General features: G+C 43.4%; 1 protein-coding gene across 1 annotated transcript; it reads right to left on the reverse strand.

Moving 5' to 3' along the window:
* Nucleotides 1-291: 291 nt before the first annotated feature.
* GPSM3 (G protein signaling modulator 3) lies at nucleotides 292-25,556 on the reverse strand. The gene is made up of 5 exons (XM_070936591.1): nucleotides 25,428-25,556; nucleotides 15,614-15,769; nucleotides 13,774-13,921; nucleotides 7,438-7,613; nucleotides 292-2,220 (listed from the first exon to the last, which is right to left on the reverse strand). Exons 2-5 carry the CDS (start codon nucleotides 15,701-15,703, stop codon nucleotides 2,008-2,010), a joined length of 627 nt encoding a protein of 208 aa, XP_070792692.1. The 5' UTR covers nucleotides 15,704-15,769; nucleotides 25,428-25,556; the 3' UTR covers nucleotides 292-2,007.
* Between the last annotated feature and the right edge of the window lie 2,417 nt (nucleotides 25,557-27,973).

The raw sequence follows: 27,973 nt of genomic DNA on the forward strand, positions 1-27,973 counted from the left end.
CAATACATTGCATTGAGTTAAGAGTTTTTCAACTGTGGCAACTTTAAGATAAGTAGACTTCAACTTCCAGAATTCCCCAGCTAGCCACATTGGCTGGGGAATTCTGGGAGTTGAAGTCCACCTGTCTTACATCTGTCAAGGTTGAGCAACTCTGTTTTAATGCCTTCCCTTCAAATGTTATAAATTCCAAAACTTCCCTTGTGCACGAACACTATATTCCTCCAAACAGGAATACTATGTCATTTCAACCGTCCTTTTTTTAAATATATATATATATATATATTTGGAATGGGACGTACCTATAGTTTAATTATTAAAGGAATTTACATGGTTATCCATCTCACAGCAGGGACTCCGTACCTAGACATTGTGTGAGAGACTGCCATGGGGCCCAAGATCTGAAAAGTCCCGTGACTAGGGAGAAAGAGGTGAAGAAGGCGCTCGCTCTCCAGTCTAGGCTTGTGAGCTTCCCCAACACAGCCAATAGGCCACTGTGTGACTCAGAATGCTGGTTTGCATGGGTTAACGGCCAGGCCCAGCAGGATTCTCTAGCAATTCTTAAATAAAACAGGATCCCATAATATGTTTAAGAATTAGAAGACTATCAACCTGTCTCTTTTCTTCGCAGGCAAATGAAAGCAGCTACATTTATTTTGTTGTTTTCAAATAAACTCTTAGGTCTAATTTGCTAGACCTATTGAACTATTTCCCTAGGATGGCTTTGCGCAGGACAATTGGAGGGCTCCGGATTCAGAAACATTGCACTAAACATCAAATTATTTAAGAAAAGTGCTAACTTGAGAGCTCTTTCACTGCAGGGACGAATTACCTCAGACGTTATGCATAGTGCTTTTGGGATAAACATGCTAAGTTTAAATCAGGGATGAAATACAGCCGGTTCTGGAGAAACGGTAGCGGAAATTTTGAATAGTTTGGAGAACTGGCAAATACCACCTCTGGCTGGCCCCAGAGTGGGGTGGGAATGGAGATTTTGCAGTATCGTTCCCCTGGTGTGGGGTGGGAATGGAGATTTTGCAGTATCCTTCCCCTGCCACGCCCACCAAGCCACGCCCACAGAACCGGTAGTAAAAAAAAATTGAATTTCACCATTGGCTTAAATCCACAGTCTCGTAGCATCTTAAGACTCCCGTGTATTGCAAAAAGAGATTTTCCCATGCCCTTAATCAGCGGTACGTTCCTTTTCATGCTGCCCCTAAACCGTTAAAAATCATGGCAACGCTGTGACTTTTCATTGGTCCTCTAAATACGTGTAAGTCTTCGACTTACAATTTAGATAGTGACTGTTCAAAGTCACAACGGTGCTGAAAAAAGTGATTTACAACTGGTGCTTGAACTTATGACCATTGCAGCATCCATATGTTCATATGATGAGTGCTTGGGAACTGACATGTTTACAATAGTTGTAGAATCCGGTGTGTGTGTGTGTGTTTGTGTGTCACGTGATTGCCTTCCCAGGGGATGTCCGGCAAGCAAAGTCAATGGAGAAAGTCAAATTTGCTTAATGACTCTGTGATTTGCTTCATGACTATGGCAAAAAGGTAAAATCAAGCACGACTCACTTAATGACCATCTCGCTTAGCGACAGAAGTTTCAGTCCCAATGGTGGTTGTGAGTCGAGGAGTACCTGTACTGTCACCATGGGCTTTTGGCAGGGAGGAGGCAGAGAGGGAGGAGCGGAGTTTCCACCAAGTATTAGAAAGGATAGATGTCAACCCCACCCCCCTTCCAGCATTGATGACGTTACCTAGTTTGGTAATGAAACGTCTGCGAGGAAAACAACAAGCTCAGAGAGCATCAAGTACATGTTCATAGCCAGTAAAAAATTAGCCACTTGCAAAGCTGTGTTTGTGGTGGAACATGAGTTTTTCCTCATCCTTTTCTTGCAAAGCGTGGTATCTTTCCTGCACGAAGTCTTCCAACACTGTTTGATTTTCAGTTCCCCACTCTTGAGATCAACCCAGTTCCAGCTTCTGACCAGGTCAAAAGTCATTTGAACTCCGAAACCATGAAGGAAGGAGGAGTTTCATACTGTAGAAAGGAGGGTTGTCTTCCTAGCAAGGGTGGGCCAGCAAGGCCCGGAGGAAGGGTAGAGCGCTGATCTTCCATCCGGGTCCCTTGAGCTGTGAGCAATAAATCCAGCAGCCCTTGAATTCCCACCGGGATAGGAGGCTCCGTGCGCTGATCCTCAAGACGCTGGCTCTGCAGAAGAGGGAGAAGGAGTGTTAGAGGCTACAGGTAGTCCTCGACTTACGCCCACAATTGAGCCCAAAAGTTCTGTCACTAAGCGAGACATTTGCTACGCGAGTTTTGCTCCATTTTACGACCTTCCTTCACTGCAGTTGTTCAGCTAGTACCTTGAATCTGGCTTTCCTCGTTGACTTTGCTTGTGAGAAGGTTGCAAAAAATACTTTGATTTTGGGTTTTACCGGTTAGACTGATAGATCTTTATAGAAATGGCTTGTTCCAGGGGTGAAATCCAGCAGGTTCTGATGGGTTCTGGAGAACCGGCAGCGGAAATTTTGAGTAGTTCGGAGAACCGGCAAATACAACCTCTGGCTGGCCCCAGAGTGGGGTGGGAATGGAGATTTTGCAGTATCCTTCCCCTGGAGTGCGGTGGGAATGGAGATTTTGCAGTATATTTCCCCTGCCATGCCCACCAAGCCACACCACGCCCACAGAACCGGTAATAAAAAAATTTGGATTTCGCCACTGGCTTCAGTAGTGGGTTGCTCCCGGTTTGCACCGGTTTGCAAGAACCGGTAGTAAAAATTTGTAGTAGTTCCGAGAACTGGTAATAACATTGGCTGGCCATGTCCCCAAACCAGTCCCCGGCCCGGTCGCCGCTCACTTACCCCGCCCACCTCATCAGTGGCTTTTTTTTTTTTTTTTACTTTTAAAAGCATTTTTCTACAACCTCTTCAGCCGAAAAAATGCTTTTTTTAAAAAAAAAATAAAAAACAAAGCCTCTGATGATCCCGCAGCTGAGCTGGGAACATCAGAGGCTTTTCAAAGCATTTTTTTCTACAAGCTCTTCAGTCAACATTAAATTGATTTTAATGTTTATGTAATTTTTTGTTCCTTCTGGTAAGCTGCCCTGAGTCCTTCGGGAGAAGGGCGGCATATAAATTACATAAATAAATAAATAAATAAATATTTCACATTGGGGTTTTTTTTAGTGGGAAATGAAACAAAGCGATGAGCTGGGTTAAGCTGGCCCTCTAAGATAGATGCAAATGAAGTCCAGTGGACAGCCTCAAACATGGGTTCGGAGCTCTCCTCTTGGTTTATTTATTTATTTATTGACCCTCCAGAGAGGTCCCTGCACTGGGCCACCCGCAGGTTTAATGTAGATGAAAATCTAAGAAGAATCTGCTTCAAATGAAAATCTAGGGAGTTTCTCCAGGTCATGGTTGTCCCAAAGGTGCTTTTTCCAAGAGTTTTCCAAAATGCAGTCATATGACTGGGGGGACAGGCATCAAAACTTTGGAACCGGGTGATATCTTTTGGGGGGGATCCATGGCAACTGTAAATGTTTGCTAAACAACTGGTCAAAAGTTGAGGACTTCTGGTAGGCTATAATAACAAAATCTTGCAAGTCTACCCATGTCCCAAAGCTGCTTTTTCAAGAGGCAATTGGACTTTCTGGTTTTTCCTTGAAGACATTTTGCTTCTCATCCAAGAAGCTTCCCACAGCTGAAGAAGCTTCTTAGATGAGAAGCCAAACGTCTTCAAAGAAAACCCAAAAAGTCCAGCTGCCTCTTGAAAAAGCACTTTTGGGAGTTTAAATGAAAGATAGCCCAACCCTATCCATATTCTTGAGGTATTTTTCTCATAGCCCTCACTGACTGCCCTCAGCAGATGAAAAAGAAGGGGGGGGGGGAAGGCAGGAATGAAGGTCTATGTTTGTTTTTTATACACACACACACAGAGGCAAACACACAAAAGAGCAATTCGTGTAGTTTTAAGGTTTTTAAAAGCAATGGACGTTTGCATCTGAAATAGATAAATCTCCAAGAAGCAGTAAATTGTTCGAACAGTTACATAGCTATATTTATTATACACAGTCACATTTAGTTTATTCTCTAGTTTCATAAAATTCACTGCTGCTAGATGAAGAAGACAACTCCGAAATCGTTTCCAGCTCAGGCTCATTGAATCATAAAACTAAACATTTGCAGACCCTATGAATGCATCCAATAAAACCCACATCTAACTAATTTTATTGGCTAGAGAATCCTCCCCAAAGAAGAAATTTATGTGAGATAAGTTTAATTTATTTGCCACCTTGTGTGCTGCTTCAGATATACATAGTTTATAGACTGTGTGTAGCAGGGGTGGGTTCTAATTTTTTTTACTACCGGTTCTGTGGGCGTGGCTTATTTTGTGGGTGTGGCTTGGAGGTCATGTGACTAGGTGGGCGTGGCTAGCTGGTCAGAGTCATTTCTGGAAGATCCTCGCACTTACGACCAGTCCTCGCACTTACGACCCGACTCATTTGTTTGCTTTTAACACTGATCAGCTGTAGGACGGCCCTTTGAAGCCCCGCGGCAAGAGTTTAAACAGTTTTTTTCTCTCTAGTCATCAGCTGGGACTCAGGAGGCAGCAATAGATTGGGGGTGGGGCCAAATAAAAGGTAAGAATAACATGGGGGGGTGGGAGTGGGGGGAGAACCGGTTAGGTGACATCATATCATCACTGCTACCGGCTCGGCCGAACCGGATCGAACCGGGAGGAACCCACCACTGGTGTGTAGGGAGCCAAGGGGTTGATTTCGGAGAAGGAATCTAGAAGCTTTTGGGTGGGAGGGAATCAACCAAAAACTGGAAACCAGAGAGGTGGGAAAATATTCCAGAGACTCATAAAAACCCATTGTGGTACAGGTAGTCCTCTATTTACAACCCAGGGGTGAAATCCAGCAGGTTCTGACAGGTTCTGGAGAACCGGTAGCGGAAATTTTGAGTAGTTCAGAGAACCGGCAAATACCACCTCTGACGAGCCCCAGAGAGATTTTGCAATATCCTTCCCCCAGGAGTGGGGAGGGAATAGGGATTTTGCAGTATCCTTCCCCTGTCACGCCCACTAAGCCACGCCCACCATGCCAAACCACACCCACCATGCCACGCCCACAGAACCGGTAGTTAAAAAATTTGAATTTCACCACTGTTACAACCCTTCGTTTAGTGACAGCTCAAAGTTACAACAGCATTGAAAAAAGTGACTTATGAGCATTTTCCACACAACCGTTGCAGCATCCTCATGATCACCTTATCAAAATTCTGATGCTTGGCAACTGGTTCATATTTACGACGGTTGCAATGTTCCAGTCATGTGATTAACTTTGGCGACTTTCTGACAAGCAAAGTCAATGGGGATGCCAGATTCATTAACAACTAGGTTGCTAAGTTAAGAACTCTGGTGATTCACTTAACAACTCTGGCAAGAAAGGTTTCAAAATTCCCTTAACAACTGTCTTGCTTAGCAACAGAAATTTTGGGCTGAATTGTGATTCTAAATCAAGGACTATCTGTATAAGAAGGAGGGAAGAAAAGACACGGGCAGTCTGTCTATGGAGATTCTCAGTCATTCAGGTCACAGTTCTCCCAAAGGAGCTTTTTTCAAGAGGTAACTGGATTTTCTTGTTTTTTCTTTGAAGACGTTTCGCTTCTCATCCAAGAAGCTTCTTCAGCTCTTCTCAGAGCTTCTCAGAGCTGAAGAAGCTTCTTGGATGAGAAGCAAAACGTCTTCAAAGAAAAACAAGAAAGTCCAGTTGCCTCTTGAAAAAGCACCTTTGGGACATGGGTAGGCTTGCGAGATGTTGTTATTATAGCCTACAAGGAGTCCTCAACTTATGACCAGTTGTTTAGCAAACATTTACAGTTACAATGGACCCCCCCAAAAGATATCACCCGGTCCCAAAGTTTTGATGTCTGTCCCCCAGTCATATGAACTGCATTTTGGGCACTTGGCAACAGGCCCACATTTACAGCCATTTGCAATGGGCTCGTTGAAAGGCCACCACAAAAAAGGTTGGAAAATTAGGTTGGTCCTATGGGTGACGCACTTTATGACCATCATGATTTATGACTGGAATGGGAAGAGTCCATTATGGTTGTAAGTTGAAGACTGCCTGTATCTCAAGAAAGCGTCATTCTGGTTGTTCTATAGAGTTGGCTTTGCCTCTTGATTCTGCTTTTTTTTTAAAAAAAAAAAAAACTAACAGTTTCTATGACCTGAAAAAGTTTGAAAACCCTTGCCTTACGCCATACGGTAAAAACATCACATGACTGATACCTAAAAACTGTGTGTCCAAATACTTATGGATTAATAATAGTGAATCTTTAAGAAAAAGAAATCCTCTTTTAATCCTTCAATCATGATTGGAGTCCTTGAAGAGGTTTAATATTGGAGGGAAATTTCGAATTTATCAAATGTAAAATTTTTAATTTTACAATAAAAATTATCTTGCTTGCAACTGCCTATTTCTTCAACCGCTACCTTAATCATTCTTAGGTCCTTGGTGGACTTGAATTATTAAGTTTTCACCCTCAATTGACTGTGAGTTTAATTGTAGATTACCCCCACGCAATAATAGACAGAGAAGCAAAGTCTGCTCTCACACTTCCTGCAGCAAATTCATTCTATCTTGCTGCCACAATTGACAATATTTTTCTTTTCTAATTTGTACTGCTAACCTCTCTGAACATATTCCTGACATAAAAAATAAAAACTGCAATAAAATGAAAACCTAAGGAATGCTTTAAAATCTGAGTAGATACTCCTCATTTGGGCATTTGGACTAGTCTGGGCTATTTTTGTTTTTCTCAAAAATCCTTCAGTTTTTCTACAAAACATGAAGTTTCACCAAATCTCCAGAAACCTTACTCCTGACGGATTCTTCCCATGCAAATTTTGTTTAAATAAACAATGGCATTTCTATCCTGAAGGTGTGTGTGTGTGTGGTTGTGTAAGGGTGGTGTAATTGTCATTGTTAACTGTTCTATATTGAATTTGCTTTTCCTTCTCAGCATGGATGTCTTGTATTGTTACAGTCAGTTTATTTATCCTTCCATATACTGCCCAGAGTTGCTGGTGAGGGGGAATCCGTCGAAATAGATTAAATACATAAATCCTCACCCTGGAATTATTATTCATTTATTTTCTTATTTTTTGCATAAATGACAGTACCTATTTTCCCTTTGCACCACGGTAATTCCAAAGGAGAGACCCATAAGAGGACTGCAACTATAAAACTAGGGTTTATAAAGCTGTAAAACCATCTCATTACAACAACTTAAATCCTAAATTCTACAATTTTGAGCATTTGGAAGGAGGATGATCCTGGAAAGATTAAAAAAAAAAAAAAAAAGGAGTCCTCCAGGAGGACCAGAGGTTGGAGGATCAATGGCACGTACATACCTGGTGAGCTAGAATAGTGTCATAGAGTTGGTCTTCTGATATCCCAGAATTCTCTTCGCTGGCAACTTCAGGCCCTGCAAAATCCGCCCGCTGGTCGTTGAGCCTCCGGGCCTGGATTGTGGCCACCATGTCGAAAAACTCTTCAGCCTGGAGGGAAGTCAGAGAAGAGAAAAAGACTGTGCAAACGGAAGAAGAAGAAGAGGAAGGAGAAGAAGACGGAGGAGAAGGAGAAGAAGGAGGAAGAGGAGGAGGAAGAGGAGGAGGAAGAGGAGGAGGAGGTGGTGGTGGAGGAGGTGGTAGTGGAACAGGAGGAAGAGGAGGAAGAGGAGGAGGAAGAAGAGGAGAAGGAGGAAGAGGAGGAGCAGGAGGAAGTGGTGGTGGAACAGGGGGAGGAGGAAGAGAAGGAGGAAGAGGAGGAGGAGGAGGAGGAGGTGGAACAGGAGGAAGAGAAGGAGGAGGAAGAGGAGGAGAAGGAGGAATAGGAGGAGGAGGAGGAGGAGGTGGAACAGGAGGAGAAGGAGGAAGAGCAGGAAGATGAGGAGCAAGAGAAGGAGGAGGAAACAAAAACAACAACATTGGATGAATTCATGCCCCACAATTATCAAGCTTCCCCCTTTTCTGATTTTGCACAATCCACTTGAACCAACGTTTCTCCAGAAGGATGGGCCTGCGCGTTACAACAAAGCAAAACAACAAGCCACGTTAAAACTTAACTAGGTTTGTGCGTGGTGAGAAATGCTACCAGTACTAAGCCCTGTGTGTTGACTTGGATAAGCATATAGTAAGAACCGAGACAAGGCATCGGATGACTCGCAGTGGAAACTGCCGGAGCTGAACAAGCCATGCAAGAGGAGGAGGAGCTTTCCAACAACACCCAGACCAGGTTGTGAGGCTCCCCTGCCTTTCTCTCCTCCAGCACCCCTCCCTCCTGTGATCCCTTGCAAGGAAGGGGTGCGGTCCTCCAGCAGCCCCCCCTGATTCTGCTTGCTCTCTGCACAGCACAACCACCTGGGAAAAAAAAAATCTATCCAAATTTTGAGCGACTTGTAGGCCGCTTGGCTGGGCCTGCAAGAATGAAGCCAGATGCAGCAAGGCCTACAAGCCTGACCAGCTATGTGGGAAGGTTTTGTCAGAAAGGTTACCAATGGAGTTGCTGACCCAGAGATCTCGGCAAGATTTTTCAGAAGTGATTTGGCCATTTCCTCCTTCATGGGTCTCGGAAAGAGAACGTCTTGGGTGCAAGTAAGAGGAGTAGGAGGTTTCTACTCCAGGAAGAGGAGTAGAGTTCAAAGCGCAAAAAGTTCATATTATATGCTACCGTACCACTACACAAGAATTTGATCTGGCAAACCGGCGCTAGATAAGGGTTTCAAACTTCCTTTCGAAGAAGCCCCTTCAAAAAAAGTAGTATCTGCCGCGTGTTTTTGTGTGTGTGTAAAGCGTTTCCTTGAAAAATGGGAGTCTCCCCTGTTTCTGGGCTTCCTAAAAGTTGGACATTTTAAGGGAAACGACCTTTCTCAGCGTGGTTTCTGGAAAGAAATATAGAAGAGCGAAGTTGGACATTTCTTGAGTTTTTTAACATTTCCCTGTCTCCTAAAGTGACCGTCGTTGTGTCATTGAAGGTTGTTGCAGAGCCCAGGTTGATGTTTATAGTGAAGATCATTCACAATCAATAACAACTGGCATTAAAATTAAGGCATTTGTTGTGTTCTTTTATGGTAATTGTGTTCCTCTATGGCAGGGGCCTCCAAGCTTGGCAACTTTAAGACTTGCGGACTTCAACTCCCAAAATTCCTCAGCCAGCTTTGCTGGCTGAGGAATTCTGGGAGTTGAAGTCCGCAAGTCTTAAAGTTGCCAAGCTTGGAGGCCCCTGCTCTATGGTACCCAAATATCAGGAGGGGTTTTCAGTTTAACACAGCTTATTCAAAGAGATTAAAACCGCCATTCATTTAGCAACCATTCGAGTTACAATGGCACTGAAAAATGTGATTTACGGCCAGTCCTCAAATTTAAGACCCCCCCGATTTAAGACTCCCCACGATCACATGATCAAAATTTGGGTGTTTGACCACTAGCGTGTATTTTTGATGGTTTTAACATTCCTGAGATGATGTGATCATCATTTATGACCTTTCCAGCTGGTTTTTGACAAAGTTAATGCGGGAAGCCAGATTCATTTAATGACTGCGTGATTCACTTAACAACTATAGTGATTCACTTATTTGTGGCAAAAAAAAAAGATCATAAAATCTTAACAACTGCCTTGCTTAGCGACAAAAATCCTGGCTCCAATGTGGTCATAAGTCGAAGACTATCTGTAACTCACAGATGCCTTCTCACTAGAAATAAAAACAGCCTCTCCTTTTAATTTCAGAAATTCCTACTAATATGTCAGAGAAAAATGCACCATCTGAGTCCTTTTTCTGTGGTCCTAGACACCTTCTGTGGACTACTGTGGATTACTATGGACCACATGGAGTCCTTGACTTATGACCGCAATTGAGCCCAAAATTTCTGTTGTTAAGTGAAACATTTGTTAAATGAGTTTCACCCCATTTTACATCCTTCCATGTCAGAGTTGTTAAGGGAATCGCTGCAGCTGATAAGGTAACATGGTTGTTAAATGAATCCTGCTTCCCCCATTGGTTTTGCTTGTCAAAAGGTTGCAGAAGGTGATCATATGACCCTGGAACCCAGCAACGGTGATAAGTATGAACCAGTTGCCAAGCATCTGAATTTTGATCTCATGATCATGGGGATGCTCCAAAAATTGTAAGTGTGAAAAATGGTTGCAAGTTACCTTTTTCACTACCGTTGTAACTTTGAACAGTCACTAAATGGACTGTTGTGAGTTGAAGACTACCTGTACACAAATTCCTTGTGTGTCTATTCACACTTGACCAAATAAAGCTATTCTATTCTATTCTATTCTATTCTATTCTATTCTATTCTATTCTATTCTATTCTATTCTATTCTATTCTATTCTATTCCATTCCATTCCATTCCATTCCATTCCACTCCACTCCACTCCACTCCACTCCACATCACCCCACCCCACCCCACCCCACCCCATCCTATTCTATTGTCAAAAGTCAGACTCCTGGCTTTTTACATTTTGAGGTACCAAACTGCTAGCCCTACTACGTAAACCAGATCAGGAAATCAACTTCATAAGAAGACTAAAACTAATTTTTATTGCGATGGGCTATAACAATAAATCTGGGCCATCCCTCCACTCCCTCTTATACACCAGTGAATCAGGAACGTGTCTGCCTGAGTCGCTTCTGAATGTTATCTCGTTGCTCTGGACTTCAAAAATGTTTTGGGCCCTTTTACCTATGTTAGTGTTTCTCAACCTTTTCTTCACCACGGACCAGTTTTAAGTACTTTTTGTGACCACAGACTATGGCCACGGACCACCAAGACTTAACTCAAGATTTAAATCATAACATTTCTACAAGCCATCGCGGAGCCCCTGTGACATCATGCCCCCCCCGAAGTCCGTGGACCACAGATTGAGAACCACTGACCTAGGTAATTGTTATTACAGACTTCCATTAAGATCACCTTCCTTACTCTCTATAGCATTGGCCCCCAAAGTTTGGGACACCAGAAACCGGTTCCATGGAGAGAGGTTTTTCCGCGGACCGGAAGGGTGTGATTTTGGATGCTGCCTGCATCCTGCAGTTGGGGCTTCACTTGTTTGTGTGGCCTGGTTTTTGGCATGCCACAACCCGGTGCTGATCCAAGGACCAGGGGTTGGGAACCCCTGATCTATATGACAAGTGGACTTCAACTCCCAGAATTCCCAAGCCAGCAAGGGTGTGTGTGTGTGGGGGGGGGGGAATGAAAATTACAATCCCAGCTCCAGATACCTCTGAGATACCTCTATCCCCAAAGCTGTTAAATACAGTCCTCGGACACAAAAAAAAACCCTCTTACTTTTGTAGAAAGTTAGCACCCACCCCTCTCCTTAGAAGAATGAAATATTTTGAGAAATATTAAAAAGGCAGAATGTTATATTTCCCTGGATGAGAAATGGAGAAACATGCTCTTGGAAAGCAGCCTCCATCTTTCTTAATAGCCCTCAGCAGATGTCAGCACTTAAGAGATAAAGAGATAGCTAGCTCTATTCATAAGCAAATTCCCTCACCCAAGATCCAACAAAGATAGGATTAGCCCTCAGTCCAGGGGTGAAATGCTCCCGGTTCGGGCGATCCGGTAGCGATGGCAGCGGGTGGTTCGGAGAACAGGTAGCAAAAATCCCTGAGCCCCCCCCCCATTGCCCAGCTGAGCCACACGATCATCAGAGGCTTTTTTTTTTACTTTTAAAAGAATTTTTTCTACAACCTCTTCAGCCGAAAAAATGCTTTTAAAAGTTAAAAAAAAAAGCCTCTGATGATCGCGCGGCTCAGCTGGGATCGTCAGAGGCTTTTAAAAGCATTTTTTTACAACCTCTTCGGCCGAAGAGGTTGTAGAAAAAATGCTTTTAAAAGTTTTTTTTAAAAAAAGTTGGCCACGCCCACCATCACATTACCCCCCACACACACCTAGCCACACCCACAGAACCGGTAATAACAAATGTTACATTTCACCACTGCCTCAGTCACAATAGGAATTGCCCAAAGCCCCTTCATTGCATCATCTCAATTGTACCACCCCCAGCATTTTAAACTTCCACCAAACGTAGCTCAGACAAACTCCTAGGTTTTGTACATGACACCATGGGAGTCTGACAACAGCCAATAGAATACATGTTCTTGCACAGGAACAGGAAGTTCTAGTGCAAAGCCCAAGAGAAGGTATAAATACCCCCCACTCTCAATTCCATCTGGTCAGCTGCACCAGAACCACAAACATGTGGTCTGTGTTCATCAATAAATGGACCCTTTTTCCAATCAGCCTCCAGCCTCCATTTTGTCTCCAGTGCCTTTCTCCCAGCTTGGAACTGAACCAGATGGATATTTCTTCCAACACTTTGCTGCTCATGAACACATTCTTTTGAGAAAAACAATTGTGCAAGAACAATTGCTGAAACTAGCGTCAAAGTTGCATCTTGTGGGAATTTTAAGCGCTGTCCCTTCTAAACTAAATTGGCTTAGTCCACATTTCGTACCAAGTGCTGGAAGCTTCTGTTGCACAATTGAAGAGAATTCCCCAAAGTTCTTGTTTTTTTGTTTTCTTTTTTAAAGTAAAACTGTGCTTACGTTATAATTAGGAAGTAAGAAAATAATGGCAGCTTATTTTGTCGGGCAGTTGGCTTTTGGCTTTTGTCAAATACCAAATGCAAAAAACGAAAAGCAAAAGGATATCCATCATGCGCATAAAAAGGTGTCTACAATATAGTTTGACTCCTTGGGTTAAAAATTGGACTTTGGCGGAGGTCTTGTTCTTTGCCACAGGGGGGCAGTGCTGAGCAGACATCCAATTTTCTCAGCTAAACCATTGAACCACAATAGATTTCCTACTGTGGAAAGTGTGCTTATAGTGTACTTATACAACCTAAGTACACAACTTTTCTTCTGATGTGACACAGAGGGTCTAATTAGTGAGGAATGCCAAATATCTCTGCCTTTTGAAACTCAGCACTATTTTATCACCCCAGCCATTTCATTTCATGATTTTTAAAGTAGCGTCAAACTTCTATATTCATAAATAGTATACATTACTGAATTAAAGGAAGGGGTTATCCTAATTTTTTTTCTCTACTACAGAGGGGAAAAAAAGAAATAAAATAAGTGGAAAACACCCTGAATGGAATCTTCACTCTGTAAACTTGATTCCTGGATCCCCACAATTTTCTAAATTAGTGAAACATATTGGATTATAAACAAGACAGAAAAAAAAATTCAAACTTGCTGTTGTACTCTCACTAAATGACCTGTTATAAGCCGAGGACTACCTATATTATATATATATATATATCCCTTGGACTGCAAGGCGATCAAACCAGTCAGTCCTAGAGGAGATCAACCCTGACTGCTCTTTAGAAGGCCAGATCCTGACGATCAAATTCAAATACTTTGGCCACCTAATGAGAAGGAAGGACTCACTGGAGAAGAGCCTAATGCTGGGAAAGATTGAGAGCAAAAGAAGAAGGGGACGACAGAGAACAAGGTGGCTGGATGGAGTCACTGAAGCAGTTGGAGTGAGCTTAAATGGACTCCAGGGGATGGTAGAGGCCAGGAAGGCCTGGAGGAACGTTGTCCATGGGGTCGCGATGGGTCGGACATGACTTTGCAACTAACAACAACAACCTATATCGGAATGGGACAAGTCCTAGACCCACCTATATTAGGAAACAAGAGAGGACAAATATGCAGATCTCTTCTTACCTTTCTGGTCTTTTTCCAGTAATCCCGAAGGAGTGGGAGGCAGCGATTTCCAGGGACGGACAAGGGCGTGCTTCTGAGTTCGTGGCTTCGAGCGCAGAACCGGACTCTGGCTTGGCAGAGCACTGAATTCAACTTGAGAAGTGAGGCTCTGGATTCGGAAAGCAAGAGAAAGAAAAGTGGAATGGGGTGCTTATCTGAATCGAACCTAGCACAATGTCACTCACCCTTGGAAACTTGAAGATGTGTGGACTTCAACTCCCAGAATTCCCCAGCCAGCAGCATCTTCAAGTTTCCAAAACTGAGAAACAGTGCTTTTAAAACAGGCTGCATTTTAATTAGAATATTGTTGTAAGTTTCAACTGTTTTAGAATCTTACTGAAGGATTACGGGTAGTCCTCGACTTAAAACCATCCCTTTGTAGTGACCGTTTTAAGTTACAACGGCACTGAAAATAGTGACTTATGATCATTTTTTTCATTCTTATGCAACTGTTGCTTGCAGCATCCCCCTGGTCATATTATCAAAATCCAGACACCTGATAACTGGCATCAGGGATGGGCTGCTGGGGGTTTGCAAGGGTTCGGGAGAATCTCTAGCTAAGATTCTATGCAGTTCAGAGGACCCCCCCAAATCCCACTCCTGGCTGGCCCTGCCCACCCCACCCCTCCTCTCCCAGAAGTCCCCACGTGGCCTGTTTTGGATGCAGGTAAGTACAGGGCGCACGCGGAGTCTTGGGGAGGGTGAAAAGCGGGCCTACCGGAAGATTGGGCCTGTTTCCGGCCTCCAGAGGGTCTCCGGAGCCTAGGGAGGCCATTTTTACTCTCCCGGAGGCTCAAAGAAAGCCTCCAGAGCCTGGGGAGGACAAAAATGCACCCCTCCCCCTGTGGTGCAGGAGGCTGACTAGGCCACATCCACCATGGCCACGCCTACCCAGCAACTGGGCAGAGAACCCCTTGCTAAAATTTTTGAAGCCCACCCCTGACTGGCATGTATTTATGACAGTCAGTGTCCTGCGGTCATTTGATCACCTTTTATGACTTTCTGACAACAAAAGTCAACGGGGAATCCAAATTCACTTAACAGCCATTAACAACTGCAGTGATTCACTTAACAATGCTGGCAGGAACGATTGTAAAATGGGGCAAAAGTCACTTAACTCTCTTGGTTTAGGAATGGAAATTTTGAGCTCATCGAACTCCTGTAAAATATTGTTGCATATTCTAATTTAGAACGTTACCGAAAGGCTTTATCTCTGTTCTAGCATGGCTTATTGCTTGGGAAACCTAGTTTGGAAAGGCAGGATCCACATTTTGAAAACCTTAAAATAAAAAGGCATATAGGCCCTCGCTGAAGGATGGGTTGGTGTGCTAAGAAGACACAGATGCTTTAATGAGTTGTTGAGTCCCTTTAAAGCAGCTCCATCTTTTTCCAGGTTCCCTCAGGAGCATTCTGGCTGGGGAATTCTGGGAATTGAAGTCCATACATCTTAACATTGCCAAGATGGGCAAACATCACTCCAGTTATTTTAGGGCTGCTGTCACGAGATGACTAGAAGAATTACAGGAATTAACACATCTGGAAGGCAGGACACTGAGGAAGGCTGCTCTATGGTTTTTTCTTAAAGGGCCAATTCATTCTCCTCTTTCTGCTTTTCAGCTGCATTCCATCTCTTCCATTACGCTCATTCCCAACTACTGTTCAGGGAAAAGTTGCCTCTTTGTGTGTTTTTAACTTGTACTTTTGCATCCTTGGGGTCGATCCTATGCTACAGCTTCCCTCAAGTGATAGGGACCGATAATGTTTGCATAAGGTGCCTTTGCTTGACAGATGGGCCCCTTACCCGTTTTCCTGCCGTTCCTGCTGTTTCTGCATCTGAAGCATCACTCTTTGGTGTCTGTTCTTCTCCTATTGCATTCATTTCATGCTCCATTTTTCTTTAACTTGCTCCAAATGGATTGTCTGAAGACTCTTCTATGTGGAAGGATTTTCTGCTTCGCTAGAAGAAAAAAGAAACAGATTCAAGTCCTATTTGAGAATTTCAGGTGTAGGAGTTCCGAGTGAAAAGATGGTTTTGAAAATCGACTCATTTGAGCTGTGGTACCGGAGAAGGTTCCTGCAAATTCCTTGGACAGCAAAGGTGTCTAAGAAGCAAGTACTTGAACCAATAAAAGAGAATATTTGTAGCTCAGGATTGAAATGAGGGTCCTTGGTGCTCTCTGAGCTTGCTTGTTTTCTTGCAGACGTAACATCATAATCAGTGCTAATTATGATGTTACCTAGTTAGGGTAATGAAACATCTGTAAGAAAACAAGCAAGCTCAGAGAGCACCAAGGACCCCTCAAGTACTTGAACACATAACACCAGACATGTCACTGAAAGGCAATACCACAAAACTGCATCTCATTTATTTTGACCGTATCATGTGGAAGAATTCACTGGAGAAAGCAATTGTGCATGGAAGAGTTAGCGGTAAAAGTAGCGCAGTGGTTAGAGTGCAGTACTGCAGCTACTTCAGCTGACTGCTAGTTCAGCAGATCAGCGGATCAAATCTCACCGGCTCAAGATTGACTCAGCCTTCCATTCTTCCGAGGTGGGTAAAATGAGGACCCAGATTGTTGGGGGCAATATGCTATTTAGTATACTGTCTTTGGTGTAAACCACCCAGAGTCCTCGGAGAATGGGCAACATAGAAATATGACTAATTAATAAATAAATAAATAAACCAGGCCATCAAAGAACACAATGGCTGGACAACATCAAAGCTGACACCAGCATAGAAAAAAAATCAAAGATGTTGAGACGTTAGAAAGAGTGCAGAGAAGAGCAACAAAGATGATTAGGGGACTGGAGGATAAAACATGTGAAGAATGGTTGGGTATGTCTAGTTTAATGAAAAGAAGAACTAGGGGAGACATGAGAGCAGTGTTCCAATATCTCAGGGGTTGCCACAAAGAAGAGGGAGTCAATCTATTCTCCAAAGCACCTGAAGGCAGGACAAGAAACAATGGGTGGAAACTAATCAAGGAGAGAAGCAACATAGAACTAAGGAGAAATTTCCTGACAGTAGAACAATTAATCAGTGGAACAACTTGCCTCCAGAAGTTGTGAATGCTCCAACACTGGAAGTTTTTAAGAAGATGTTGGATAACCATTTGTCTGAAGTAGTGTAGGGTTTCCTGCTTGGGCAGGGGGTTGGACTAGAAGACCTCCAGGGTCCCTTCCAACTCTGTTATTCTATTCTAAGTGCAAGAACAGAAGTTATGGAGAGACCTGGCCCATCAAAACACCATGAGTCACACTTGACTGAATGGATAACATCATCATCAAAAATTATACAGTTGAAATTATTTTTAATTAAAACAATTAACATATATATTAAATATATATATAGTACATAAGGGCAGGTTATAAAAACACAAATAAAAAAAATTAAGATTGAATAAAACAGGACTTTTTTTTAAATGCATTTAATTCAAGCGTATATTGCCGTCAGCACATAGGCATTTAAACATAAACATAAATCATATTCTTTGCTTGGGGGTGGAGGAGAGAAATATACACAAATAGATTGGCTCCATGTCTTGTAAATTTATCAGTGGAACAATTAGGAAGACAATTAATGGAAGGGAGAGGCAAGTCTACAAAGAAATTGAATTGGGATTGCCAATTTACCAAGGGAAAAAGTCATTTCCTGCTCCTGGGATCTTAATAGTAGTTTACTTGGGAGAAAAGCAGCAGTGGCCAAGTCTTTTTTTTTTAGACATGTGTGGGGGGAAAAAAAAGTACTGTCTGTTAAAGCTGCCTATCCAAGTTGCTACTTACAACCATTTGTTTTAGTGACTAAAGTTACAACGGCTCTGAAAAACAGTGATTTATGACTGTTTTTCCACACCTATACTGTAAAACAGGGGTGTCAAACTTGTGAATGCATCCCGGGCTGGCCATGCCCACCCCCAGTTTAATGAAGGGGGGGAAAGTCGCAATACATCAAGTGATGATAACATGACACTGCGAGTTTGACACCCCTGCTGTAAAGCATTCCAGACTATGGCTTCAAAATAGACCACACTCAAAATACTGCATCCAGTTTTGGTCACCATATTATAAAAAAAGATATTGAGACTCTGGAAAGAGTGCAGAGAAGAGCAACAAAGATGTTTAGGGAGCTGGACTGGAGGCTAAAACATGAAGGAGGGTTGTAGGATTTGGGTATGTCCAGTCTAGTGAAAAGAAGGACTGGGGGTGACATGATAGCAGTGTTCCAATATCTGAGGGGCTGCCACAAAAAGGAGGAGGTCAACCTATTCTCCAAAGCACCAGAAGGCAGGAGAAGAAGCAACGAATGGAACCTAATCAAGGAGAGAAGCAACCTGGAACTAAGGAGAAAATTCCTGACAGAACAATTAATCAGTGGAACGGCCTGCCTTCAGAAGTTGTGGGTGCTCCATCACTAGAGGCTTTTAAGAAGAGACTGGACAGCCACTTGTCTGGAATGGTATAGGGCCGTAATGGCGAACCTTTGGCACGCGTGCCACAGGTGGCACCCAGAGCCATATCGGTGGGCACGCAAGCTCAGCTCTGGCCAGCTGATTTTTGGGCCTTCTGGGCCCACCAGAAGTTGGGAAACATGCTGTTTCCGGCCTCCGGAGGGCCTCCTGGGGGGGAGACCTATTTTTGGCCTCCCCAGGCTCCTAGAAAGGCTCTGGAGCATGGGGAGAGGGAAAAATGGGCCTTCTGGTCCCACTGGAAGTCGGCAAACAGGCCATTTCTGGCCTTTAGAGGGTCTCCAGGGGGTTGGGGAAGGTCGTTTTCACCCTCCCCAGGCTCCTAGAAAGCCTCTGGAGCCTGAGGAGGGTGAAAAATGGGCCTACTGGGCCCACCGTGCCATCACGTGCCAAAAGGGAAGGTATGGGGGGGGGAGCCGCACGTACATGCGTTAGGGGGCAGGACACATAGAATTATGGGTGTGGGCACATGCGCGCGCGACCCCCCGCGTTCCCGATTTTGGCACACGATGGCAAAAAGGTTAGCCATCACTGGTATAGGGTTTCCTGCTTGAGCAGAGGGGTTGGACTAGAAGACCTCCAAGGTCCCTTCCAACTCTATTATTCTGTTTGCCTAGCTGCCACTTGCACTCCTACTACAATTTTTCAGCCTGATTCCCGTTATGCCTATTCACTCTAGTTAAGAGCTAAAATATGTACAACAAGGAGTTTCAGTTTCATCTGTAAGTGTAGGTTGTGTCGCAATACCATGTGTGCATCTGTGTGTGCGAGCATGCAGATAGGTATGTGTAAGGTGACCAGATTTTAACATTGGTAAAGAGGGACATTGTGGGCGTGGCTTATTTTGTGGGCGTGGCTAGCTGGTCATGTGACTGGGTGGGCGTGGCTAGCTGGTCATGTGACCGGGTGGCCATGGCTATGTGTATAGGGTAAGGTGAACAGATTTTAACATTGGTAAGAGGGACACCATTGTGGGCGTGGCTTATTGTGTGGGCGTGGCTCGGAGGCTATGTGACTGGGTGGGCGTGGCTAGCTGGTCATGTGACCGGGTGGCCATGGCTATGTGTATAGGGACTACTCAGAGGGCTGGAAAGTCATTTCTGACAGGTCCTCACACTTTTGACTGGTCCTCACACTTATGACCATCCTCACATTTATGCCCGTGCAGCATTCTTAACAACCATGTCACTCATTTCACAACTGCTTCTCTTCACCATGATGACAAGATAGGGCAAAAATGTAAAATGTGAGGACAGTCGTAAGTTCGAGGACTGGTCAAAAGTGCGAGGACCAGTCAAAAATAACTTTTTCAGCCCTCTGAGTAGTCCATATGCACAAAAGGACTAACCAGAGGGCTGAAAAAAGTCATTTCTGACAGGTCCTCGCACTTTTGACTGGTCCTCACACTTATGACCATCCTCACATTTATGCCCGTGCAGCATTCTTAACAACCATGTCACTCATTTCACAACTGCTTCTCTTCACCATGATGACAAGATAGGGCAAAAATGTAAAATGTGAGGACAGTCGTAAGTTCGAGGACTGGTCAAAAGTGCGAGGACCAGTCAAAAATAACTTTTTCAGCCCTCTGAGTAGTCCATATGCATAAAAGGATACAGTAATTGAGAGGGATGAAGGAAGGGAAGGGAAATTAGAGTAGGAGTGACGGTTAAGAGAGGGAGGAAGAGAGGAGGAGAAGGAGAAAGGAAGAGGAAGTAGGGAGGAGAAGAAGAGGGGGGGAAGAGAAAGTAAGAAGGAAAGAAAAGAGAGGTGGTAGGTTTGAGGAGAAAGATTGCTGTACAATAAAAAAGATGAAAGGGAAGAAAGCCAACCCCAAACAAATATAAAGATATTAAGATAAAGAATGAATTGTTAAACTTTAAAGAATAAAAGAGAACAAATATGAATAAATAGCAATAATTAGAAACACACATACATACAATGTATTTTCTTTGAACAGAATATTTGGCTGGTTCACAAATTTAAACAGTGTTTAGTCATTTCAATTAAATTTACAATTTCTATATTTCCTTTTTGCCATATTTATTCCTCATCTATTTTTTAAAAAAAAAACAATATTACCCTTCATCCTCATCTCTAATCTTAATCAAATTCAATTTTTCCCTTCTATTCTATTTTATACCCCTTCCCATTGTCATCTATTTTTATATCCATCCTCACATTGGTTAATTATGTAATTATGTAATACAGTTGTTTAATACAAATTCAACATTTTAATATAAATCAATTAGTTATATAACTATCTTTTTTGTATATTAATCAATATGAACATGAATATTCCAATTATTTCCATGCAATCCAATTTCTTACAAATCAATTAATTATACTTACCAATAATAATAAACCAAATAATTTCCCCCATATATTCCTCCAAACCACAACTTAACCATTTCTGCTTTCAACACAGTATACAATTAATAATATCTCAATTATTACAATTCCCTAGTTAAAAAGAGCTTTTTTTTCTTTTGTGTTTTAAAATCTTGAACTCTCCTCTTTTGCCCTAAATAATTTTCCATTGTTTGCACTTACCTTTTTTGGTGAGGAAAAGGAAAATAAATCTGCTGCCTAATTTTCCAACGTTGCAAGCAAACCGCAAAGCCAACAGCCTGTTTTACTTTCACTTTCGTTTTGAGCTTGGTTTGCACAAAGAGGAAAAAAAAACTGAGCAATTTAGCAAGAGCAGAGCCCTGTGCAAATCAGCTGAGAGGGGGAAGCCAGCTAATTAACGTAGGGCGGCCCTTTGAAGCCCGGAGGCAAGAGTTTAAACAGTTTTTTTTCCCTCTAGCCATCAGCGGGGATTCAGGAGGCAGCCGGGAACCAGGAGGCAGAATGAAAAATCGGGACTTTTTTAAAACGCCGCGGGACGCGGGACAAATTGCTCAAAAGCGGGACTGTCCCGCCAAAAGCGGGATGTCTGGTCACCTTAGGTATGTGTATATATGTACGGCAAATTAAACAAAATGTTTAAAAGTTGTATGTATGTAGTTACTTACCAAGCACAACTAAATTATATTAAAATAACCAAAATATCTTTACAATCCACGAGGCACATCACAACTTTTGAGCACCCCTAATGTTTGGAAATTGAAAGTTGAAAAATTGTGTGTGAGATCTATGTGTGGAAGGCTCAAGGTTGACTCAGCCTTCCATCCTTTCTATGGTAGGTAAATTGAGGACCCAGTTTGTGGGGGCAATAAGCTGACTTTATGAAGGCTATTGCTTAACGCATTATAATCCTGAGTCTCCCAGAGAAGGGCGGCCTATAAATCAAATTAAATAAATAAAAAAAATATGAGTGTATGTGCAGCCGTATAGTTTTTAAATTTGTGACTGTGTTACTTAATGATGAAGTTAGCATTATTAAACAAGGTCTAAGGTAAAGATAAAGGTTCCACTCGCACATATGTGCTAGTCGTTTCCGACTCTAGGGGGTGGTGCTCATCTCCGTTTCAAACTCGAAGAGCCAGCTCTGTCCGAAGATCATGTGGCTGGCATGACTAAATTCCAAAGGCGCATGGAACGCTGTCACTTTCCCATCAAAGGTGGTCCCTATTTTTCTACTTGCATTTTTTACGTACTTTCGAACTGCTAGGTTGGCAGAAGCTGGAACAAGTAACAGGAGTTCACCCCGTTACGTGGCACTAGGGATTAGAACCGCTGAACTGCCGACCTTTCGATCGACAAGCTCAGTGTCTTAGCCACTGAGCCACCACATCCCACAAACAAGGCCTATAGTACCTGTATTCTGAACACACTTCATGCATGATTCTCTGCAAACTGCCTACTTTCTTCTCTTTCACTCTGTTTCCATACACAGAAATTGCTGTATGCAATACAGACAGTGGCAAGGATGGAAATATATCGTAAAAAAAGGGAACAGCAACAAAATGTTAAATAATAGAATAGAATAACAGAGTTGGAAGGGACCTTGGAGGTCTTCTAGTCCAACCCCCTGCCCAGGCAGGAAACCCTACACCACTTCAGACAAATGGTTATCCAACATCTTCTTAAAAATTTCCAGTGTTGGAGCATTCACAACTTCTGGAGGCAAGTTGTTCCACTGATTAATTGTTCTAACTGTCAGGACATTTCTTCTTAGTTCTAAGTTGCTTCTCTCCTTGATTAGTTTCCACCCATTGCTTCTTGTTCTACCCTCAGGTGCTTTGGAGAATAGTTTGACTCCCTCTTCTTTGTGGCAACCTCTGAGATATTGGAACACTGCTAACATGTCTCCCCTAGTCCTTCTTTTCATTAAATTAGACATACCCAGTTCCTGCAACTGTTCTTCATATGTTTTAGCCTCCAGTCCCCTAATCATCTTTGTTGCTCTTCTCTGCACTCTTTCAAGAGTCTCAACATTTTTTTACATCGTGGCGACCAAAACTGAATGCAATATTCCAAGTGTGGCCTTACCAAGGCAGTATAAAATATCCGAAAACTGAGAAGACTAAACTTCTGGTCCCTGTGACCGACCCAGATTGGATCCTGCACTATAAAATATTTCTGCAAATCAGTAATATTCCAGAAAAATATTGCCTTCCACAAAAATCTGTTCAATTGTTTTTCCTCTTGCTAGTTTAAAGACTAGCCTTAACAGAAATTTTTTTTTGAAATGATTTTACTTCCGGTTAAATTCTCTCACCTCCCCTTTTTACAGATGGATAATTAGTCCTGCAAATCTTCCGTTCTTCTCCAAAGCAGTTGTTGATCCACCTTGTGGCGTAAGTAGAGTTGTTTTGCCCGCATTAGGGTGTCACACTCAAATAATGAGTTCCCTGTTAAGCCAGACTTCCTCAATCTGATTTTGTCTGGCTCTGCTGGTCTATAACACCAATGATATTCACTTAAATGCCTATGTGGACTTTGTACATGGGAACTGTAACAGAATAACAGAGCTGCAAGGGCCCTTGGAGGTCTTTTAGTCCAACCCCCTGCTCCAACAGGAGACCCTATACCAGGGGTGTCAAACTCGTGGCCCATGGGCCGGTTGCGTCATATGCTGCCTCTGCCCCCGCCCAGTTTAGCGAAGCGGGAGGAAAGTCCCAATATGTCACGTGACACCGCCGTGATGCCGCAAGTTTGACACCCCTGCCCTATACGATCCCAGACAAGTGGTTGTCCAGTCTCTTCTTAAAAGCTTCTAGTGATGGAGCACCCACAACTTCTGAAGGCAAGCCGTTCCCTCTGGTTTATTGTTCTCACTGTTAGGAAATTTCTCCTTAGTTCTAGATTGCTTCTCTCCTTGCAAACCAAGGTTCTAAAGCTCTTTAAAATACTCGAAACAGCCACAAATATAGACCGTCCTGGCCAGAAATATTTGCATTTTTTACTGCCTTATTTTTTATGAAAGTGAAATGTTTCCTGAATGTGATCAGATCTTAACAACAACCACAAACAATTCCCTTGGGAGGGGAGATTCATAAGCAGTCTCACCTGAGAGGGCATTCAGCATTAAATTGCCAGAGTTTTGAACCCTAAAATTCAGGATTCTGGTTTTCCCTTTGCTTCATTCTCAATATAGGATGGATCAGAACTGCCCTGCCACTTAATAGGTTATGCCATAACAATTGCACAGATGTACAGTATATTTTACTGGGGACATGTTAATGGCTTGTTTGGCCCTGTTGCAATGATAATGATAATTAAACCCCTCTTCTGGCCAAATCGGGGGTGGGGGGTGGGAGAGGGTTATTTCGGCATTTCCTCTGCCCTAAACTTGATCAAATCAAGTCTTCCTCCCAGCTAGCATGTTATAATACCCTGGTATTTTTTTTTTCTCCTTTATCTATTAAAGACACAAAACAGTCCAGGTTTGAGAAAGCCACGACGTGGCAAAGATTTCCAGTTCCAGTTCCTACATCAGGTGTCCACTATTTGAGCAGACAGTCCACTTTTTTCACATTATGTTCACTATTTTTTTTTCACAAAATAGTGGACATTTTTTTTTATTCAAAAGCTTTATGATGAAATGGTACGTAATCTAAAGCTGTACAGTCTAAGAGAATAAGGATAGGAGAATCGCGTTTTGTCTTTTTTTTCGTAAGTTAGAATGAGACAAAGATCGAATATCCATTGAACTCGATTCTCCAAAAAAATTAATGATGAGATTAAAATAAAAATATATTATAAAATTATGTACAGTTCACATTTTTAAAATGTATTGTAGCTTGTGTCGACTGACCTAAAATGGCGTGTTAAAATGTTTGTAAGAAAATATATAATTTAATTGTAATTTTTTATTTATTTTTTTACTACTTAACCCCCCCCTCCCCCCCCGCTTGTCTGCTATTTTTTGGAAGCAGACCTGGCAACCCTAGTGCCATGTTTCTAGTTCGGCCCAGTTTCTCCTTCCTCATATTAGCAACCTGGTTAATAAAGATCCATGGTTATCAACAGCCAAAACCCACGACATCGTCCTCTTTGACTCCCTCTGTGACCATTTGCAATAAAAACCTCCAGTACATTATGATTATCACTATGCCAACTTTCTCCAGTGCGATCCTATTGGGGCACACGACTCCCAGAATTCCCAGTCACCGCACACTGCTTAGAAATGCTGGGGGCTGTAGTCCACCGTATCCAGGAAGCTCTCTGTCAGCCACTGTCTGGTTTTGTCTGTTTATTATCTATTTACCGGACTTGTGTGGCTGCTTATCTCATACAAGGTGGTTCACCACAATCTTTAAAACATGGTTAGAAGCACCATGCTTAGAAACATCCCCCAGGCACCAGATCAAATATCCTTACAGCCCAACCTCTACCCTAATAAAGAAAAATCGTATCTTCACAGCTTTGGGTCTTGACTTAGAATTATGGGGTTGGACCCCAAAGAATCTGGAAGACGGCAGGTTGGAGTTACATCTTTCTCAATCTTGGCAGCTGGAAGATGGGTGGACTTCAACACCCAGAATTCCCCAGTCAGCCATGCTGACTGGGGAATTCTGGGTGTTGAAGTCCACCCATCTTCCAGCTGCCAAGATTGAGAAATTCCTGGTTTAAGGTCCCAGGCCATTAGGCCTATTCAGAACCTCTGAGTTGAAAAGCCACCTCCTACGCAGAAGACTTCCTTGTCTCTAAACAAAATCAACTTCATGAAACAAGTCCTTCTGGCACCCCACCTCTCACCTTTCTGGTCCTCTTGCTTTCACACCGCTGGCAGTTTCCGGCAACGCTCCATTCCTCATCCCCTTCGTTCTCACTCTGGCTTGGCTGGCGTCTGGCCTTCCTCCATGTCAGCTCATTCGGACGGTTGCTTTGAGAGAGTTTCTCCTACTGCTGCTTCCGCTGCCTCTCTCTCTCTCTCGGCTCTGCCTGGCTACGCCTCGATTTCTACACGGGAAACCGCAGGCTTCCTGTTCTGGCATGCTGCTCGGCTTCAGGCAGCCATCGGATCATCTCTCGTTCACACAAACACACACACCAACCCCCCCTCCCCCCCTCCCCCCCCCCCGGCTGGCCAGAGCAGCAAAGGAAACAGACAGGTGTGTGGATGGTTTTCGTTCTTCGACTTGCTCAACCTTCAGTTTCTACAACCACTTCCCCTGTCGCAGACACTTGGGGGAAGATGGTTAACGAAAGTCTGCCTCCTTCCCATGGCACATCTGCAACACGCTGGGTTCACTTGGAGCTTTGTTTTTCCTTTCTTCAGGCCTCCCCTTCTTAATACATAGTTCGCTTTTAACAGATAACAGATTAACAGAGTTGGAAGGGACCTTACAGGTCATCTAGTCCAACCCCTCGCTCAAGCAGAAGACCCTACACCATTTCTGACAAATGGCAGTCCAATCTTTTCTTGAAAGTCTCAAGTGGTGAAGCTGCCACAACTTTGTTCCATTGGTTGATTGTTCTCACTGTCAGAAAGTTCCTCCACATTTCTAGGTTGAATCTCTCCTTGGTCAGTTTCCATCCATTATTCCTTGTCTGGCCTTCAGGTGCTTTGGAAAACAGCTTGACCCCCTCCTCTCTGTGGCAGCCCCTCAAATATTGGAAGACGGTTATCATGTCTCCCTTGGTCCTTCTCTTCACTAGACTAGCCATGCCCAGTTCCTGTAACCGTTCTTTATATGTTTTAGCCTCTAGTCCCCTAATCATCTTGGTTGCTCTTCTCTGTACTTTTTCAAGAGTCTCAACATCTTTTTTATAGTGTGGTGACCAAAACTGGTTGCAGTACTCTAGGTGTGGTCTTACTAAGGCTTTATAGAGTGGTATTAGTACCTCACTTGATCTTGATTGTATCCCTCTGTTAATGCAATTTAGGATTGCATTGGCTTTTTTAGCTGCTGCTGCACACTGCTGGCTCATATTTAGCTGATTGCCCACTAAGACTCCAAGATCAAGTTGGAAGGAACCTTGTAGGTCACCGAGTCCAACTTCTGACCCAAGCAGACCCTACACCATTTCTGATAGATGGCAGTCCAGTCTCTTCTTGAAAGCTTCCAGTGATGAAGTTCCCACAACTTCTGAAGGCAAAGTTGTTCCATGGGTTGATTGTTCTCACTGTCAGAAAACTCCTCCTCGTTTCCAGGTTGAATCTCTCCTTGTTCAGTTTCCATCCATCCTTTTATAGATCTGATGGATTGTCAGACACCTTCTACCCACCTGTGGACTTTCTGTCACTGATATGTTAGCAGAGTTCCAATATCTCAGGGGTTGCCACTAAGAAGAAGGGATCAGCCTATTCTCCAAAGCACCTGAGGGCAGGATGAAAAGCAATGGATGGAAACTAATCAAGGAGAGAAACAACCTAGGAGAAATTTCCTGAAAGTTAGAACAATTAATCAGTGGAACAACTTGCCTCTAGAAGTTGTGAATGCTCCAATACTGAAAGTTTTTAAGAAGAGATTGGACCACAATTTATCTGAAATAGTATAGGATTTCCTGCCTAAGCAGGTGGTTGGAGTAAAAGATCTCTCTTCCAACTCCATTATTCTATTTTTCTAAACCCAAATCTTTTGGGCACCAGGGACCAGTTCTGTGGAGAGATTTTTCCATGGACCAGAGAATGTGTGGTTTCATGTGCTGCCTGAATCCTGTGGATGGGGCTTCGCTTGTTTACGTGGCCCGGGTGCTGGCATGCCACAGCCCGGTGCTGATCCATGGACCGGGAGTTGGGGACTCCTGTTCCAGCTTTCACAAATGAGAATCGTTGTAGGACGGTAGTCCTCAATTTACAAGCATGCCGACTGGGGAATTCTGGGAGTTGAAGTCTAACCACCGCGCGGGTGGTTATGGGCGCAACCCGTTGTGCCCATGTGACACCCCTCCTGCGTGAGCTGCACTGGCTCCCAGTGGTCTTCCGGGTGCGATTCAAGGTGTTGGTTACCACCTTTAAAGCGCTCCATGGCATAGGACCCGGGTACCTCCGAGACCGTCTTCTGCCACCAATAGCCTCCCACCGACCAGTCCGCTCCCACAGAGAGGGTCTCCTCAGGGTGCCATCGGCCAAGTTATGTCGGCTGGCGACACCCAGGGGGAGGGCCTTCTCTGTGGGAGCCCCAGCCCTGTGGAACGAACTGCCCCCGGAAATTCGTAAGATCTCCGACCTCCGGGTGTTTCGCTGCGCACTGAAGACCCTGTTGTTCCGCCAGGCCGGACTATCAACACAATAGTTTTAAATTGGGGTATTTAAATTTTTTGGGGTTTTAAATCTGAGCCAATTTATTTAATTATTT

The sequence above is a fragment of the Pituophis catenifer genome, unplaced genomic scaffold (genome assembly GCF_029215685.1).
Source record: "Pituophis catenifer annectens isolate HBS135680 unplaced genomic scaffold, rPitCat1.0.hap2 SCAF_2, whole genome shotgun sequence".
NCBI classification, from domain to species: Eukaryota; Metazoa; Chordata; class Lepidosauria; order Squamata; family Colubridae; genus Pituophis; species Pituophis catenifer.

Coding starts and splice junctions, on each gene's coding strand:
- GPSM3 (XM_070936591.1), bottom strand. CDS start 15,703: ATGGAGCATGAAATGAATGCAATAGGAGAAGAACAGACACCAAAGAGT. Junction 13,922..15,613: donor CAGGAACGGCAGGAAAACGG/GTAAGGGGCCCA, acceptor TTCCGAATCCAG/AGCCTCACTTCTCAAGTTGA. Junction 2,221..7,437: donor ACACTATTCTAGCTCACCAG/GTATGTACGTGC, acceptor CCTCTTCTGCAG/AGCCAGCGTCTTGAGGATCA.